The sequence below is a fragment of the Puma concolor genome, chromosome E4, assembly GCF_028749965.1.
Source record: "Puma concolor isolate L17-30 chromosome E4, mPumCon1.1.hap2, whole genome shotgun sequence".
In the NCBI taxonomy this organism is placed as follows: domain Eukaryota; kingdom Metazoa; phylum Chordata; class Mammalia; order Carnivora; family Felidae; genus Puma; species Puma concolor.
In genome coordinates, this window is record NC_141683.1 from 41,449,943 (window position 1) to 41,468,833 (window position 18,891).

Below are 18,891 nucleotides of genomic sequence, written 5' to 3' on the forward strand. Positions count from 1 at the left end.
TCTTTGGGAGCCCTTTAACTGTGTGTTTGGTACTCTAGAATGATTCAGTCATTTATGTCTTAGTTATTTATACTCTAATTGCAAGTCATTTGTTCTAATTTGTTAATGTAGGCCCTGAATACATGAATTTGGAGAGGCTCTTTAAGATAGATAAAGATTGCCCCATGGAAATAAAACCTCTACATCTAGAATTGCAAACTAGTGGCCTGTGGGGGTAAATCATGCCTGAAGATATTTTTCAAAAGGTTTTAAAAATCAGGACATTTGCATAACATTTTAATATATGGCCACACTAGGTGTTCAGTCTTGCAAGGCTAAAAGTGTTGGCCGAGAAGTGTCTTCTGGCTGGAAGGGTCCTCACCTTGATGCAAGTGTACCCTCGATGCTGGGTACTCTCCCGTTTCCTCACTCCCACTATGTCCATGCTAATCATTCTTGTCTTCTGTAGGCAACTGCATTTGTAACTCCTCTCTACTCAAATAGCTGTCTTCAAGAAAATTACTCCAGAGAGATGTCACCCAAGTGTTCAGCTTTCAACTTGTTATCAGTGTTTGCTGACTTTGGTTTCACCATGCTCGGTGGTTTTATTTGGCTTTTCTGTGCTCCTCATTGCTGTCTCTGGCCATACCTCCAACTCTTCCTCTGATACAGGTGCCATTTTGATGTGTTGCCTTTTCTTTCTTGGGACACTTTACACCTACTCTAATTGGTTTGGTTTCCTTCCTCTTCCTTCGTACTGAAAGTGAACTCTACAACTCCTACAGGTTGAGGCACCCTGATATCCATCCAAGTGACTAAGTATGACTGACTTGTTACTTTCAGTGTGCCTGTGATAGATGGATTGCACAGATGGCCCCAATTTTCAATGCGTCCCTGTACCCACATCCTTTGGCAGTGGATGTCCCCCAACACCAAGTCCAGGCTTGCCTTGTATCTTGCTTTGGCCAATGTGACCTTAACAAGGTGACCTAAACAGAGCCTTTAAAAATGCACTTGTACATTTCCACTTCCTTTCTTGCCTCCGATTGCCTTGAAAACATACTCAAGTTGGCCTGAGAACATATCTAGGCTAGCCTCGTAGGGGGACACAAAATATATGTACAAGTGAGGACATGAGGAGATCTCACTTGTCCCAGCTGAAGCTGAAGCTATTCCATATCAGCCTGCAGTCAACTGGCCCTAAAACACATTAAAGAACCCAGCCAAGATCACAGAGCCACTTACCTGACTTGACTTGCAGCTGATGCACCAATGAGCCCAGATGAGACCAACATTGTCATGCTCAACTATACAATAGTTAACAATAATAAATGCCTAGTGTTTTAAGCCACCGAGTTGTGGAGTAGGTGTGGTACACAGCAATGGCTAACTGATACAGTGTCCCAGTCGGTGAGATTTGTGCTGAATTTACGATGTAGTCTTCTCATGAAGAATGAGCCTATGAGGTGCCTGGGTGGTTCAGTTGGTTGAGTGTCCAACAGCATGGAGTCCACTTCAGATCCTCTGGACCTCTGCCCCTCCCCTTCTCATGCTTTCTCTCTCAAAAATAAATAAAATGTTTTTAAAAATGAGCCTATGGGAAGAGCTTGAGTAGTTACACACTTAATAATATGCTAAGAAAAAAATATTCTTACTATATTTTGAAGTTGCTCAGAAACAAAAAAAAATAGAAAATAGTTGAAGGGTTGCTTTGGGATCAGCTGTTTTGATTCGGGAAAATGTAAACATGTCTCATCTAAAAGTTGAACACGTTCTGGAGACATTCAAACCCAATGTTTGTGTTGTAAATGGCATTCCAAACCCATTTCTACATAGGTAGGGGAACTTGGGCTGACATACAGAAGAAATTTCCCAACAAACCATTGCATTCACTGTAACTTTGAGGTCTCTATGCAGAAATGTGAGTAGAAATAAGTGCATTGGGGACCGCAGAAGGTTTGGCAGTGTATTTTAGATGCTTATCTGAGCCACACAAGTTAGGAATCTGGGATGGAAATCTCCTAAGAATAACCATTCTCACGAAATTTCCAATCCCTCTTGTTTTTGGCAGAATTTTAAATTCCGTGGAAGTGGCTCATGTCGCAAGACTTCTGTGTGGTGCTGGCCAGCACCAGGAAGAAGAACGGCCCAGGAAAGGAAAACCAAACCAATGTGGCTGCATGTTTTCACGCCTTTGAAAAGGTTTGGGTTTGGCTCGAACCAAGAAAGAGCACTTGGGGTTTTTATTTTCTGCCAACTCCTTCAAATACCATTCACCTGACTCATGAAGCTTTGAACATCAGGAAGAAACAAGGGAATGAATAAATTCTCAATGTTCCTCGTGTTCAAACATACTTTGAATGAGACTTCTTACTGGGAGAAGAGACAGAGTACAGAATACCAGTGGGGCAAGATGTACTCATACCATAAAGTCTTTGCTGGCGTGGAGTGGTAAAGCAATTGTTCATCAGTCAGTTCATTATGTGACAGGAATGTAGGTGATACCATAGTGCACAAGACGTAGTTTCTCCCTTGAGATAGCTCACGTGGTCACATAAGGGGGGACAAACCTGGACCAAAATCATCTTGTCCATTCTGAGATTTCACTGGAATGTTAAAATCTGGTAATGCACATCATTTGTGTTTTTGACAATAATTTTGCTATTTTACTATTGCACATGCTGATTCCACTGTCTGGAACGTCCTACCACCTGTTGCCTGCTTAGCAAATTCCAATCATCTCCCAAACGCAGCTCAGACATCAACCTTTATCTTGCCAAACATAATTAACAACTCCCTCATCTTTGCTACCTCTCTGCTTTGTACAAATTTCTATTAATGCATTTAACATACAAACTTGTGTTCTTAGCACGGTGCCTGGGGGCAGAGTAGGTGTTTGATAAACGGAAATGGGTTGCACAATACGCCACTATACGAGCTTTCTTTTCCAAAATACAAAAGCCCTCAATCAACATTGGCCTCTTCCTTATCTCCTAACCCCATGCTCATCAACCATTCATCATTCCCAACTTCACTTTGATCACTGCAGCTTCCACACACCTTCTCTGACCTCCAGATCACTGTGTCAACCTTCTCACATGCAAACATAAAAGATCGGCAGGTGCTCATGCATTAGTACTTTTCCACCAATGGGTCTAATTCTAAGGTGCTGATTTAAGGGGATCTTAACTTCTGGACTCTGGCAACATTTAGGGCACTGAATTATTGGACATCTAATAACAGGGTAATATTTGGATTTGAAACATAGAAAGTCTTTCCTGTGAAGTTAAAACAGGATAAGGATAATCTGATTTCGTTTATTTTTCAAGTTGCCAGTGGCTGGGTACTTCATCAGATTATAGCATGAGACGGCACTAATGAAGCAAAGGTCAGAGTTCATATCTCTGCCTGGTTCGGTTAGCGTTGTTATTTTTCACATTTCCCTTCCATTCTCAGCCAAGTCTCCAGCAAATTAAAGCAACTGTGCAATGGGGTTCCGGAAAAGAGCGGCCAGGAGGGGCAGAAACCCACTTTTATTTCTGGAAAGTCAACTGAAAGTGTACATGCTATTCATGCGTGTGCATGTGTGTGTTTGTGCCCAGGAGGGGCATCTGGGGGCTATGCACAAATCTAAGTGTCTGCCTATCTAATATCTCTCTCTCAAACGATTTGAAAATCATTCATTGTTTTAGTCAGATGCAAGGATTATGTTACTCGAATACTGGTATTTAATGTACATTATCACATTTGTTATCATATCAAAACCAGATGTTGAAAATTTGGGCTAGAAATTCCATGATACGGATTGCATTACCTCAGGGTCACCCTACCACCTAATGTTCACTGCTCAGCTGTATTTTGTTATGGCTTTAATAGAGCAATAATGTGTTTCCACAAGTCTTAGTCTGGTATTAGATGACATGTGGGCTAATTTTGGTGGGTTGAGCAGACTGGTAGGGGGTTATACAAACCAGAGCAATTTGCTTTCCCAACAATAAGAAAATACATGAAGAATTGTTGCTAATAGTTAAGGCATCTCTCTCTCTCTCTCTCTCTCTCTCTCTCTCTCTCTGTCCTTACCTCCCCTCTTCTCTCTCTTACCCTTTCATTATTTATCTTTGGCTCCTTTATTTAAAAAAAAAAAAAAGCTCTTGTCATTTTTGCTGTCTCCAAATGTCCCTCAAACTTCTTCCAGAAGCAGAATCTACCTCCAATTACTAACTTTCTTATCTCAGCAAAAGCTATTTGAAAACTTCCTCTTAATTGCCTTTCTCACATTGCTTCTGTAACTGATAAAATTAAAGCAAGCAAGCTCAGAAAACTGATAGCATTCTCAATTTTAAAAAATTATAATCAATGCAATTTAGATAAGGTTAAAAAGAAAGGAAGAAAGAAAAGCCTACGTGGAAGCAAGCCAACGATTCATCTGTTTGCATTAATAAGTTCCAGCAATGGTACCACAGGCATGGAAAGCCTGTTTGCCACTGCACTTAGCAAGCACATGAGCTTAAAAATAAACTTTGACAACGTAGATCTCTTTGTCCTTTCAGGAATGGAAAACATTATGTACTTCAAAGCATACTAAGCCTGATTTTAAAATATAGTTGGGATATTGTTACCGTGGCAATTGGGAGGGTCTGTAGGCTGCACACAGTACATGGATGCTTCGTGTGCAATAGTCCTCAAGCCACAGACTAGTGAGAATACACAACGCTGGCAATTTTAATATGCTCCTTCATAGGGCAGAAACGTCTGTCTTCTAAGCTCCCTGGAACAACTGGGATATAGTTCCTCATTTCAATCAGGGAATTTCTTCCTGAACCAAACTGCGAAAACCGAGTATTTGAGTAACACGTTTCACTTGCAGCGTTTGTTCATTTTGGAGTGTTTTTGGACAGGAAATTGATCTACAGGGTAACATTCACACAAGAAAGGAAACAGTATGGGACGATGGCTTGTTAGTACAAGTGACTCTGTTTTGGAAATTACAGATGAGAAACCTTGGTGGAAGAACGGCATTAAAGATCAAAAGCATGATGACTCCTGATGAGAACATCCCCAAATGATGAACCCGCAAGCAAAAAGGAACTTCTACTGTAAGTATCTCAGCAATAATCAAGTATCTCGTTTGTTTTTAAATTTTCTAGAGTATGTGGAGTAGATTTCCAAGCAAGTGTTTGATGTAGGGAGTCTTCATAGACAAGTCTATAATTAAACTCATTGGGTGGTTCCAACAGAGGGTTAGTTACTGGAATTTTTTCCATGACCTTGCAACACTGAAATAAACTGCATGCTCATGTGGACATGTTTTACATAATAGGCATGTTATATCAGGCTTTTATTGTGTGATGTATTAACTCTGGCAATGCAAAGTTGATGAACATAAGTACCTACACATTCCATTACGTTTGGACTCTGGTCGTTTAAACTGTCTTTGCTTAGGTTTCATGTTATGGCTAATCCTGTAATCAATATTTCCATATATAGATTGACACATGTTATATACAATTTACCTGGAATATTAGTTATTTTCTCAGTGAATCTTATTTGTTTACTAGGGAAGAGGTTTACTAGGGAAATGGGGAGGAAAAACTATGATAGTTTACACTCAAACTTGGGAACTAAGACACTTTTTTCTTCTTACATTTCCATATTTATTCAGTTCGAAGTTTTGTGTGAATATCGTTTAGATGTCTCTATATAAGATTTCTCACTCCATGGGAACAGTGTTGTGGTCTTGGAAATGTGAAGCAAGTTCATCGACACCATAACCCTGTGTAAATATAAATACAGCTAAGTCGTTCTTCAGTGCCTAGCAGAGCACATACTTAACAGTTTTTGAACGTGCAATATATGCTGGTGTTGGGTAATAGGACAAATGTCTTGATTGTAATCATTTCATATCAGGATTCCAATTTATTAACTTATCCATGAATATGATTGAATTCTGTTTAACAAGGAACTGCATAATAATGAGGTTACATTGCATTATCGTTTTCACTAAGGAATTTCTTTAAAAATCAAATTTCTGGGGCGCCTGGGTGGCGCAGTCGGTTAAGCGTCCGACTTCAGCCAGGTCACGATCTTGCGGTCCGTGAGTTCGAGCCCCGTGTCGGGCTCTGGGCTGATGGCTCAGAGCCTGGAGCCTGTTTCCGATTCTGTGTCTCCCTCTCTCTCTGCCCCTCCCCCGTTCATGCTCTGTCTCTCTCTCTCCCAAAAATAAATAAACGTTGAAAAAAAAAAATTGTTTAAAAAAAAATCAAATTTCTAATTGATTGCTATTCTTGGTTGTTTCTCTTTTGAATACAATGAGTTTGTTGAACTCATTGTTTATTTGAAGACATAGAAAGTTTTTGGAGCAACTCACTATACAAAATATCAGCTAATTTCCAATCAGTACGTAATTTCCATGTGTTACTTTGTAGCATGGGAACTTGTAATTAGCTATTTCGGAGCCCCCTCTGCTGAAGATTGGTGGGTAAGCTAAACCACTGGCCAAGCCCCCAAATGGGGGAGATCATTTTTTTAGGTGTAAGGATCATGAAAATAAACTGAGAAGCAAGTGGATGAAGAGACTCTTGGAGTCAAACCGAGTGTTCCTGGAGTGACAGGAGAGAAGCAAAAATACAGAGAAAGGCACTGAGTGGGAGAGAGCCGGAGAGGTAAGGCAGATTTATTAGAGGTGCTATCTCTATCTCCTCTGAGGCCAGAAAACGCTGTTCTGGTACTCAAATTCTGTTCTAGATCACCTGCCATAGATACTTGTGAAACTGAACACATGTCCTTCTGCTAGTACATGTAACAGGAATGCTGTACGGGTGATTTTACCACATCTTACTAGAAGTGGTGGTGGGATGATTTGGGTAGGAACTGACAGGAACCGTAACTTAGCAAGAGTTATCATCAAGGTAAATTTTTGGGATAATCATATGTAACATTTGGATAAGCTTAAATTATCCCATTAACAGTTCAGTTCTGTCTCCTACTTAAAGGTGTATCTTACATGTAATTTATACATGCAGATCTATCAGAATATAATTCTAATTAGAATAAGATATTCTACAGGAATCATTTGGAAGTTCTCTTACACTTTTTTCAGGGTAAAATCATCTGGATTGATTATGTAGAATTCTGGGACCTCAATCAAGAAATGATGCAACATTAGAGAAGTCCTAAGGGATTTGGTTATTTAACGAAAGCCAAGTCCATAATGTATGGTAGAATGATTAAGATTTTGAGGATTACCTTCAAAAGGAAAATGTAGGTTTAGAGCCCCTCCACCCTCCAGCAAGCTCAGAATATAGTTACGGATGACAAATGATAACTTGAATTTTTATGGCACATTAATTTTTTTCTAGTTAGTTATTTGACATCAGAAAGATTTACAGCCAGAACTGTTCAAGATTTGCTGTATCAAGAGAAATGACCTCCCTGTCACTGGTGATATGATATAGACAAGGAGATTTAAAATGGAGGGGGGATGCAAGTGTTTTGAGTCAGACAAATGTTTATTAGAATTCCAGATCCACTACTTATAAACTGTGTGAGAAATTTACTTAAACTCTAAGTTTCTGATTCCTTATATATAATATGGAGTTAATTCTTCCCTCTTAGAATTACTACTATAAAGATTAAATGAGATAATCTGTGCCCATGGCTTGGCCTATAGCAAGTGTACAAAAAAATGGCTAAGCTGTATGAACTTTGGGGACCTTTCTGACTATGTAGTTCTAGTAATTCTAGCTGTTTAAAATAATCTAAATTCCTCAGTTGTGCTAAATGCTACCCAGAGATGTGACTCAATAGAAATATCTCTTCTTCACTTCACGGGGTCCTAATATAAGAAAAATTATTAAACAGAGCTACTACAAGTGCGGTGAGAGAATGAGTAAGGCAATCAGAATCTATGAATTGAAAATTATTAATATTTTTAGATGTTTTAGATGTATTAGGTGGCAAAAATCAACTTGACCATTCTACTGTCTCAATGATTAATACAGTGGAAACACTGGATTGGCTATCACTATTCATTTCCTCTTCCATCTGTGTCTAATCATCTTAGGAAACCCACTAGAATCAGCAAAATCATTCTCAGCAGAAATGGTTTTCTGAGAGTTTAAGGACTGAAAATTTTTTCATCTTCAAGATATTTTCTATCACACTTCTATAGTTCCTGCAAAAGCCAAATTTTTATGTGGACGGTGTATTTTGATAATTTAATTTATTGTGTTTATTTGTTACATGCGCACAGCACTTCCCAGGACCATCATTCTTATACTACTGCTTAAACTGGCTTTAGCAATGTTTTACACATCACAGATATGAAATAACAATCTAGCTGTCAGATTTACTATATGGAAACTTACTATGTATCTGGGAGAGTATCAGCAGTGGCTATCAAGAAAAATATTATCTTGTATCTATATAGTGTCATTGTCCTTTCAAGACATTTCCACATATATTATTTTATTTGTTCTCACCCTTGAAATAGAAAGGGATGCTACATTTACTTCATCTGCTGTATAATATGAATAAAAAGCAGAATTAAGCAAAATAGTCTATGGAGAATGTTGAAGATGCAGCAATGAGACTCTGCGTCTAGCATAATTTGTCTAATGGTTTTATGACAATCTGATTTTTATCCAGAAATATGTGATTCACCTGCTTCTTTCATGCTGTAATAGGAGCCTTAAACTTGAGCAATAATTAACACTTACCTTGTATTGTGCCTTCCCAGACACCAACCAACCAGGAACACACACAAAACAGATACAGTGCAACTAGGTTCAACCTCAGTCAGGTGTGCAGAAAAGCCTGAATGTCTAGAATTCTCTGTCTTGCCCACTACTAATATATCTTAGGTATTTCAAGAGAGTGAAGGTATTTATATTTACCCATTTAAACTTTCTATTTTACAAAGGAGTCAAGGCCACAGCTGTGCTCTTGGCAACCTTCCTTGGCTGAAATGATATGGATCTGGACAATTGTATTGTATATATTATTGGAAGTTCTCTTAAGAATTAGAGGGTTTTTTGATATCATGTGCATGAACGCTTTTTCAGGGTAGAATCGTCTGGATTTATTATGTAGAATTCTGAGGCCTCAATCAAGAATTGATGCAACAGTAGAGAAGTCCTAAGACATTTGATTATTTAAAGATATTGGTATATATCATTATATACCATTATAATTGGTTTAACCAATTAACGAAGTGACGTCAGGTAAAACTCTGCTCCATGGTTCCTCAAAGGCTGGTAAACTACATCTTATAGGTATAGATTTCAAGACTCTGGGCATAGTTATATCTGTTGATTTGAGCCTAGTAATCAGATGTCTTCCCGGGTATAACTGAAGACTTTAGCCAACAGGAACCACCATTTATAGGTACAAGAGAAAAACAGAAAACTATATAGCAGCGGGGTCCAACTATCTCACACAAGTTAACCACTAGGTGTTTCTGAAATGCAACATGTTGGTTTTTTTTTCACATTCGTAGCTTCATCTGTTGCAATACTCTTCCAGCCTGGTTCCTAATTTCTTTTCACTTAAAAGGTTAACATTGCCCCAAGTTCTGCACAGTACTTTTGGTTGGTGCTATTTCATGAAAATGTAGGCTTAAAGAAGAAATTGTAGAGAGCTTTGACGCACTTGAATTGAATAGAACGGAGCTTAGAGAAGCCCTTGTTCTGGGTGAGCGTTGCTCAGACACTATTATCCTGATTATTCCTTCCTCCTGTGAGAGAGACGTCCTCTAAGTTAGATTAAGTGCAGCAGACCTAATAGAGGTATGATTACAGGTCATTACATGGTATGATGCCAAAGGTTTTTGTTTCCATCGTGCTGTTTTCCTCCTTTGGAAACCCGAGGTGAGGAGGGGCCAAGATGGCAGAACAGCATGGAAGTTTTTTTATTGCGTCTCTCCTCCCTGAAACCTGAGGTGAGAGGTCAAGATGAATCAAAAAGACAGTCGTGTGCAAAAGCCACCAGTTTCTTTTCACGCCTTGACAATTTCGAGTTCTGAGTAGTGTAGTCCTGAAAAAGTTCTTGCTTCTTTCCCTTCCTGTTTTTAAGATTTGTTTTATTTTTGAGAAAGGATTCTCACTCCTTCAGGATGAGACAGCCTGCTCTCTGAACACAGATTTGGGGGTTGTATATATTTTTGAAATTATTTAAAAATCCATGTAAAGTAAAATTCACTAATTTTTGTGTGTGTGGTTCTGTGAGTTTTGACAAATGTATAGTCATGTAACCACCACCAGAATCAAGATAAAGAACAGCTCTTTCACCCCCAAAATATTCTCTTATACTCCCTCCACGTCTAGGTCCTGGGACCACTTATTTGTTGTCTCTATAGTGTTGCCTTTTCCAGAATGTGATATCAGTGAAATTATATAGCTTGCAACCTTTTGAGTCTGGTGTCTTTCACTTAGCAGAATACATTTGTGATGCATCTGTGTTGTAGTGTTTACCGATATTTTTTTTTCTCTTTATTGCTGAGCAGTATTTTATTGTAGCAGTTTGTTGATTTATTCAACCATGAAGAACACTCAAGCGGTTTCCAGTTTTGGGTGATTATGAGCAATGTTGCTCTACATGTAATATGTTTGAAGCACAGGTTTTGTGTGCATGTAAGTTTCCATTTCTCTAGGGTAAATGAATAACTAGGTGTGGGGTTGCAGAGCATATGGTAAATGTACATTTAACTAGAAGAAACTCCTAAACTGTTTTCCAGAGTGACTTTACCATTTTGCATTCCTTCTAGCAACATATGAGATTCGTAGTTACTCCGCCTCCTTGTGAGCACTTGGTATTGTCAGCTTGTTTGTTTGTGTTCATTTGTCAGCCATTCTAATAAATGTGTAATGGCATCTCCTTGTGTTTTAGGACATTGAGCATCTTTTCATATGCTTGTGATCTGAATGTCCTGCTTGGTGACAAGCATTCAAATCTTTTGTCCATTTTTTACTGGACATTCGTTTTCTTATTTTTGGGTTTGAGACTTCTTTTTAAATTATGGGTATAAATTCTTTGTTCGATTTATGATTTGAAGATATTTTCCACACTCTGCCTTTCATTTTCTTAACCATTTCTTATAGAGAAAAAGGTTTTAGTTATGACAAGGTCAACTGATTCATTTTTTTTTCTCTTATGGGTCAAGTCCTTGGTGTTGTATCTAATGATTCTTTTTCTAAAGTAATTCATGAATATTTTCTCTTGTGTTTTCTTTTTTCATAAGATGGTAATTTTATGTTTTACATTTAGGCCCTGGGTCCACTTTCAGTTAACATTTTTTATAAAGTAAGAGGTGTGGATGGAGGCATGTATGTGTATTTTGCATGCAAATGTCCAATTGTTTCAGCGCTATTCATGGAAAAGACTATCTTTTATTCATAGAATTATATTTGTACTTGTGTGTTAAAAGTCAGTTCAGTAGGAGCACCTGGTTGGCTCAGTGGCCACGCGTCTGACTCTTGATTTCAGCTCAGGTCATGATCTCATGGTTTGTGAGGTTGAGCCCCACGTCAACCTCTGTGCCGACAGCAGGGAAACTGCTTGGGATTCTCTCTCTCCCTCTCTTTCTGCCCATCCTCCACTCATGTGTGCTCACTCTCTCTCTCTCTCTCTCTCTCTCTCTCTCTCTCTCAAAATAAAGAAATAAACTTAAAAAAATAATAATAAAATAGATTTTAAAAACAGCTCAGGGGCGCCTGGGTGGCTCAGTCGGTTAAGCATCTGACTTAGGCTTAGGTCATGATCTTGCAGTCTGTGAGTTTGAGTTCGAGTCCCTTGTCAGGCTCTGTGCTGACAGCCCAGAGCCTGGAGGCTGCTTCAGATTCTGGGTCTCCCTCTCTGTGCCACTCCCCTGCTCATGCCCCACCCCTTCTCTCAAAAGTAAATAAACATTTTTTAAAAAATTTTTTTAAATGTTTTATTTATTTTTGAGACAGGGAGAGACAGAGCATGAACAGGGGAGGGTCAAAAAAAGGGAGACACAGAATCTGAAACAGGCTCCAGGCTCTGAGCTGTCAGCACAGAGCCTGACGCGGGGCTCGAACTCATGGACCACGAGAACATGACCTGAGCCAAAGTCGGACGCTCAACCAACTGAGCCACCCAGGCGCCCCAACATTTTTTTTTTTAAAGTCAGTTCACTATATTTTTGTAAGCTTATTTCTGGACTCTCTATTTTGTCCCATTAGTTTTTGTATGCATACTTTCACTAATACCATACTTCACAGTACATTACGAAATCATGTAGTTTAAGTTCCTCTAAATCTGTCCTTTCTCAGCGTTTTTCTACAGACTTTGCTTTTCAATATACAACTTAAAATCAGCTTGGAGCGCCCAGGTGTTAAGCATCAGAGTTAAGCATCCAACTCTTGATTTCGGCTCAGGTCACGATCTCACAGTTGTGGGGTCAAACCTGGCATTGGGCTCCATGTTGGGCCCTGAGCTGGGTGTGGAGCCTGCTTAAGATTCTCTCCCTCTCCCTTTGACCCTCCCCTGTCCACATGTGCTCTGTCGCTCAAGAATAAAATAAAATCATAAGTAAATAAGTAAACAAACAAACGAATAAATAAATAAATAATCAGCTTGGCAATATCTACAAAAACCCTGCTGGGGTTTCGATTGGGCTAAGTGTTAAACCTACAGATAAATTTGGGTAAAGTTGATATCTTCCTACTATTTGAGTCATATAATCTATTTAGCTTGGCTTCGTTTCTATCCTCCGTATTATAGTTTGTGTCATATAGATTCTGCACAGTTTTGTTAGATTCATACTTGGGCATTTCGTTTTTTGGAGCTATTGTAAATGATACTTCAAAAAATTTGTTTCTAATTTTCATTGCTAGTATATAGATATATGTTATATCATGGGCAAAGAGATTGTATATGCGTATGAAGATATTTGTAGAGAAGGCCTACAAACCAATATGAATATGCCTAACAACCAAGTAGAGAAAAGCCTAACACACACACAGGAAAGAAAGTATAAAGTAAATACAAGTGACTCTTTTATTTTTTTAATGTTTATTTTTGTGAGTGATAGATAAAGAGAGACAGAGCACAATTGGTGCAAAGAGAGAGAGAGACACAGATGGAGAAGCAGGCTCCACGCTTCGGGTTGTCTGAACAGAGCCCGATGTGGGGCTCGAACTCACAAACTTGTGAGATCGTGACCTGAGCCGAAACCAAGGTTCGGACACTTAACCAACTGAGCCACCCTTGTGCCCCAACACAAACCACTATTAAATATAAAATGAAGCTCAATTTCACATGCACAAAGAGAAAGGGAAAACATTTGGGAAATCATATGGGAAATATTTTGATATGTATGTTATCAAAGGTGTAAGAAAACAGATGCTTTTATAAATTACTGGTGACTGTTAAAATTGATATAACCTTTATGGAAAACACTTTTTAATGTTTATGAATATTAGTGATGTACATAATCCCAGACCTAGCAATTCTGCTCCTAGTTCATTCTACACATGTCGATGGATAATGTCATATGTCTAAGGGTATTTACTGCAGTGTTTCTTTATAGCAAAACATGGTAATGTAAATTTCCATTATCACGGATGTGGTGAAAGAAATTATTGTGTGCACACATTGTTGTATAGTTGTGGGGAAAATAATAAAACAGTGTAATACACACTCATGTAGAGTGTCTCAATAATATCATAATGTAAACTTCTCATTAGAATATAACCTTCATAACTAACCTGAATTCTCCATGGGTGCAGAATTTTTTCCCCTTTAACTCACTGCTGTACCTAGAACAATACTGTACATAGTAGAACTCAACAAAGGAGGTGAAAGATGTCTATTAGGTCATTGGACATATGACTCTTGAGTTGGAGATAAAAATTCAGAATTGTTAGCTAAATCCATAGATGAAGCTGAGAAAGTTGTGGTAAGGTAATGTGTTGAGAAGGGGCTGAGCATGTGTAACTGGCAGGATCAATTTGTAAGGGGTAGATGGAGAAAGAAGAGACAAAAAGGAAGCTGAGAATGAGCCACACCATAGGTGGTGATCTAGGGGAAAATGGTATTTGGAGCCAAAAGAAGGACTTTTAAGAGAACAGTCAATGCGTTTATACCTTTAAAAATAAAAACAAGGGGCGCCTGGGTGGCTCAGTAGGTTAAGCATCTGACTTCAGCTCAGGTCATGATCTCACAGTCTGTGAGTTTGAGCCCTGCGTCGGGCTCTGTGCTGACAGCTCAGAGCCTGGAGCCTGCTTTGGATTCTGTGTCTTCCCCTCTCTGTCTGCTCCTGCCCCCACTCACACTCTGTCTCTCTCTCTTTATTTTTTTAAATAAAAATTAAAAAAAAAAGAAATGTAAAAGATAAATGTGAAACATTTTATACAGTGAAGAAGCTCTCAGGACTCATAGGGCTATGTCTTTGGTTCATGATATAGAACCAATCTTAAAAGGCTACTATTAGCTAAAAAAATGGGATGATTTGAGCAGGATACTAATTGCAATGAACTGAAATCCATCAAATGTTTAAATCCAGGAGATCATAATGATAAGAAAACAATTAACTGGAGATACAGGGAAGGCCTATTTAAAAGTGGCAGGTAAGCTGAAATTGAGGGCTAAGTAGGAAATAAGTGGTGAAGGTAACAGGAAACATGTATGCACCCAGCCAGAGGATGAGAAGAACTCAGTCCTGTGTGGCTGGAAGCCCATGAGTGAAAGGGAGAGAGGTTCAAAATGAGGTTGGAAAAATATTCAGGGCCGGTCACTCAGGAACATATAGTCATGCTGAGGGCTTGATCTTGCATTAGAAATGAGGTAGAAAGTTCTTGAAAAGTTTTATGCAGGGGAGGGACATGATCAAAGTTGCAGCTTTTCTTTTTTAATTTTTTAAATGTTTATTTATTTTTGAGGTAGAGACAGAGTGTGAGCCGGGAAGGGACAGAGAGAGAGAGAGAGAGAGAGAGAGAGAGAGAATCCAAAGCAGGCTCCAGGATCTGTGCTGTCAGCTCAGTTGAAGTTTTAAAAGATCACTTTGACTGCTACAGGGCCCGTGAATTGGAGGAGGTCAGAACAAAATCAGAGAGAGAGGGAGAGTTAGGGGCTCCTGCTCTCCTGCTCACGCTCTCTCAAAAATAATAAACATTAAAATTGCTTACTTTCAGTTTGGTTTTACTTTTTTTTTTTGAAACAAAGTATAGACTGTCCAAAAGATGGGTTGCAAGACTGTGTTTCTTACTGTGCTCTTATAGAGACAAAAAAAAAAAAAAAGCCCCATTTCTATGTAAAAAGGAGCTATTTCTCCCCTTGAGAAACATCCACATGCAGGGCTGATACTGAGTTGAGATGCCCAGTTGTTAATGGCTAGTGCTCATATGTTGGTGCATCTGTCCTGATTGGTCGGTGCTGATGAACTCATGTTTGTCAAATACTAAAAACTCACTCTGCTCGGGTCATAAAATTATATTTCCAATTGTCTTTTGGAACATTTCAATTTGCCTATATGGTTGGGATTAGAAGTTGACAATAGGCAGCATTTAGACATGCCACATACAGTCCTACAGTCCTTTTGAGGAGCAGGGAAGGAAGATTGTTAAAGAAATTTCTCTTAGAGACGTTGCAGGTCATCTCTTGTAGTCTCTGTTTCTCAGTACGCTTGAATATTCTGCATGGAGAACACAGCAGCTGATTTGCCTCTTTTATGCTTTTCTTCTTTGATACATTATTGCTTTGTTTTAAAAAGGAGACCACAATTTCTTACCATACTTTATTAAGAAAAAAATCCAGGAGAATTTTATTCAACATGAGTTATCGTAGATCTATTGGTTAAATTTCATGGTATTAACTGTCTTTTTCTCCCTTGTTGAATGAGTGTGCATTTTCTATCATTTCCTACCATTTCCATCATTGGTACTTTATTAGATGCCCTTCGGAAGTGTGATGTTTGGGATATGTTCAGTGGGGGCATTCTATAAGGACGGTTTTCTGCTAAGAACTGTTAATAACGTTTGAGACCCGATTTATTGAATAAGTGTATCAAACTCAGAAAACTTATTAATAATCAGAGATAAAGTGTGACTTACAAGGATTCTCAGGCTGCTTTTCTTAGGTGGCTTGTAAATTGGTGAAAACCTAGTGACAACACTTATTTTCTTGTGGGGGCTCTTATATCATCTCAGAAGCCAACTTCAAAAGAGGGATTCCAAAACTATTTTCAGCATTAATACCTTTAGATCGCAATGATTTTCCAATGTGATTATTTCAGGCTGGAACTCATTTGGATGTGTGAATTCTAAAAAAAAAAAAAAAAAAAAGTGCTTTATGCTTTATTGTTTGATCCCACTACATACACTCACACAAACTATTGGAATTAATGAATCTCCAATTACAGGCACCTGGCTAGCTCAGTTGGTAGAGTGTGATCTTGAGATTGTTCAAGACCCACATTGGGCATAGGGCTTACTTAGAAAAAAAAAAAAAAAAAGAATCTCCAATTAAACTGTCATTCATAGAGTATACCTTTTAATCTCCTTTTAGAATTCTTCTGGCCCGCCTAACTCTAACTTTCTAGTATAAACAAACACATTTCAATAGTGATGACGAGACTGAATCATTTTGTTAGTTTTAAGTGACCCAAAACTTAAAAATTTAACTTAAAAAACTTTAAAAATTCTGTGATTTTTAAAATCACAGAATGTATATTTTCGTTGGTAGATGATAGCTAGATATTGGTTATCAAGAACATATTTTGTAACTTTGCAGTAACTGCCATCTGTGTTTGGACAGTGAAACACTTATGCTCCAGAGAGTTATACGAAGTGAGTATGATTCTCAGCCTATTCTCAACCTGAATGTTTAAGAAATATCATTTAATTTTCCTACAAAGGGAATTTCACTTTTATTTCAAGTTCTCCATTTTACTTGGTAGAAATTTCATCCTGGGTGAACTTGGGGCTTCTTCCTCAGAGTCTCTTCCGTCCACTCAGGATCTTTCCCAATCCCAGGTTTGTTTCTAGGTTTGGGTGCTTTCAGAGATCCAAGTACTTGACATGGATATTTTGACATCTGTGTTGGTGGCATTTGCTGTACCACAAGTGGTTACTGAGTCCTCACAGGCTGTGTCTTCCTTGTCCTAAACATCAGGCCTTGTCAAATGTGTTTGGCAATTTTTGAACCCCTCTTAGGAGACGTGAAAAATGTGTCTGCTCCCTTGCACCACTCTGGGGCGGCAGGGAATCAGATGTCGTCTCAGTCCCTTTCAGGCTGACGCCTTTTGCAGCCATTGCCACTCAAATGCTACCACGGTGAGTAGGGTGTAGTGTACTTTAAAGACACCTACAACCTGACTGAGGTCTGCCTGAAACCTGAGCAGGTTTCAGGTCACAGGCTCTTCTTGTGTCCCCAAACCTGTCTGCGGATGTGCATCCCCCACAGCCTGACTTGGCGGAAGTAAGATCAAGGGGATGTGCCAGGCCCTTCCCAAGGACTTAGGACTATTTAATCTCTCGTCCTCTCTTTGATTTTTTCTCTTGTTCCAGCCCCAAGAATCTTTATGTTCTCTGAAGCAGAAAAACAAAACAAAACAAAACAAACCTTGCATTTCATACGTCACGAGTTTTCCAACTTTATGTTTATAGAAGGACTTTGGCTTTTGCCACCCAGAAGTCAGTGAGTGACTTCTTTGTTCTTCTTTCCTTCCCAGAGGCTGTAAGTCTAGAAATGGCTTTATCAATGGGGTAAAGTCACATGAGTATAAAAGAATTACTAAGAATGAAGGAAAAGAGCTCAGTTATATAATATCCAAGTATGAACAGTATGGTTGTTTACACATGGCTTTCCACAGCCTACAGATTTTTAAACCGAAGGAAGTGACCCTAAAATGTGAGCAGTCCGTTTTAATGGAGCTCTCGTGACTGTGACACAGCTGTGTAAGTCCCTTTCACATTGCCAATCTTGCATTTCAGGAGCTTTCTCTAAGGCTTAGTTTGTTTTTTGTTGTTGCATTTCTTTTTTTCCTGTTCAGTTAAATTAGGAAAGAAATTTACTCTTAGAAATACATGGACTCTCTGGGCTCCAGCCAGCCCTATATTACAAAGACATCTTTCTGGGCACCCCTATTTGACAAAGAGAATTCCTGCGATATTACCCAGCTGTGCATAACTGAACGTGTCAGTTCAGTGACCCTTTAATGAATCACCTTTTAATATCTGCCCCCTGGCTGTAAGAATGTCACTTCAATATTATTTTACAGTTTGAACTGAGTTACACCGAAGCATTTTGAGAGTGGAAAGACACGACAGTATTTTACTTTAAATGACTCCACAGCAACTGTGGACAATAGTTGAGTGCCCTAGTTAGTGAGCCTGGGCATGTCATAAACAGATGGGGCATCTAAGTATATATATTACAGCTAAAGTCCAGCAATCAGCAAATGTCCCTTAGTAAACACCCAAATCCTAGATTTGTATTGACCTCTAGAGTGGCACAAAACAATTTCAGATCTCCAAAAACAATTTTTCGTCTGCAAGACACTTTTTCTGTTGATAAAACGTAGATGAGAGAGGTTGCTCGAAGCCACCACAGTTGGTCACTGTAGCAGTTATGCCGGAACCCAGAGAGGTCCCCTTAAATTTTACACTATGTCCTGTTGTGCTGTCACCCACCCTGTACACGCTACAGCCCTTGAGTTCTTGTCAGTAAGACACAGAAGAGAAGCATCAAGTCTGCATACCCGGCTCCAGGGATTTCCCTAGCCAGTGCCAGGAAAATCCACCTGGGGGCGAAGTAAAGTTGTTGCCAAGAAGCGAGCAGGAGAAAGGCAACTGTGGCTCCTTTGTGGATGGAGACATTTATCTTCTTTCTGGCAAAGTAGCAGTGACGTGAGGTACCCGAGGAAGGTGTAGGGACGTGATGGGGCAGGTGCTT

At 39.0% G+C, this 18,891-nt stretch overlaps 1 protein-coding gene and 1 long non-coding RNA gene across 2 annotated transcripts in view; both read left to right on the forward strand.

The window, feature by feature from the left end:
- LOC147572619 (uncharacterized) overlaps positions 1-2,333 on the forward strand; it is a 170,749-nt gene extending 168,416 nt beyond the window's left edge. Inside the window, exon 3 of the long non-coding RNA XR_015245765.1 lies at positions 2,051-2,333. This is a non-coding gene — a long non-coding RNA (uncharacterized LOC147572619). The remainder of the gene's footprint in view (positions 1-2,050) is intronic.
- Positions 2,334-4,658: 2,325 nt separating this feature from the next.
- The window catches only part of KCNK2 (potassium two pore domain channel subfamily K member 2), a 197,287-nt gene continuing 183,054 nt past the window's right edge, over positions 4,659-18,891 (forward strand). Inside the window, exon 1 of the mRNA XM_086694816.1 lies at positions 4,659-5,075. Coding sequence (XP_086550942.1) covers positions 5,042-5,075 — 34 coding nt within the window. The 5' untranslated portion in view covers positions 4,659-5,041. The remainder of the gene's footprint in view (positions 5,076-18,891) is intronic.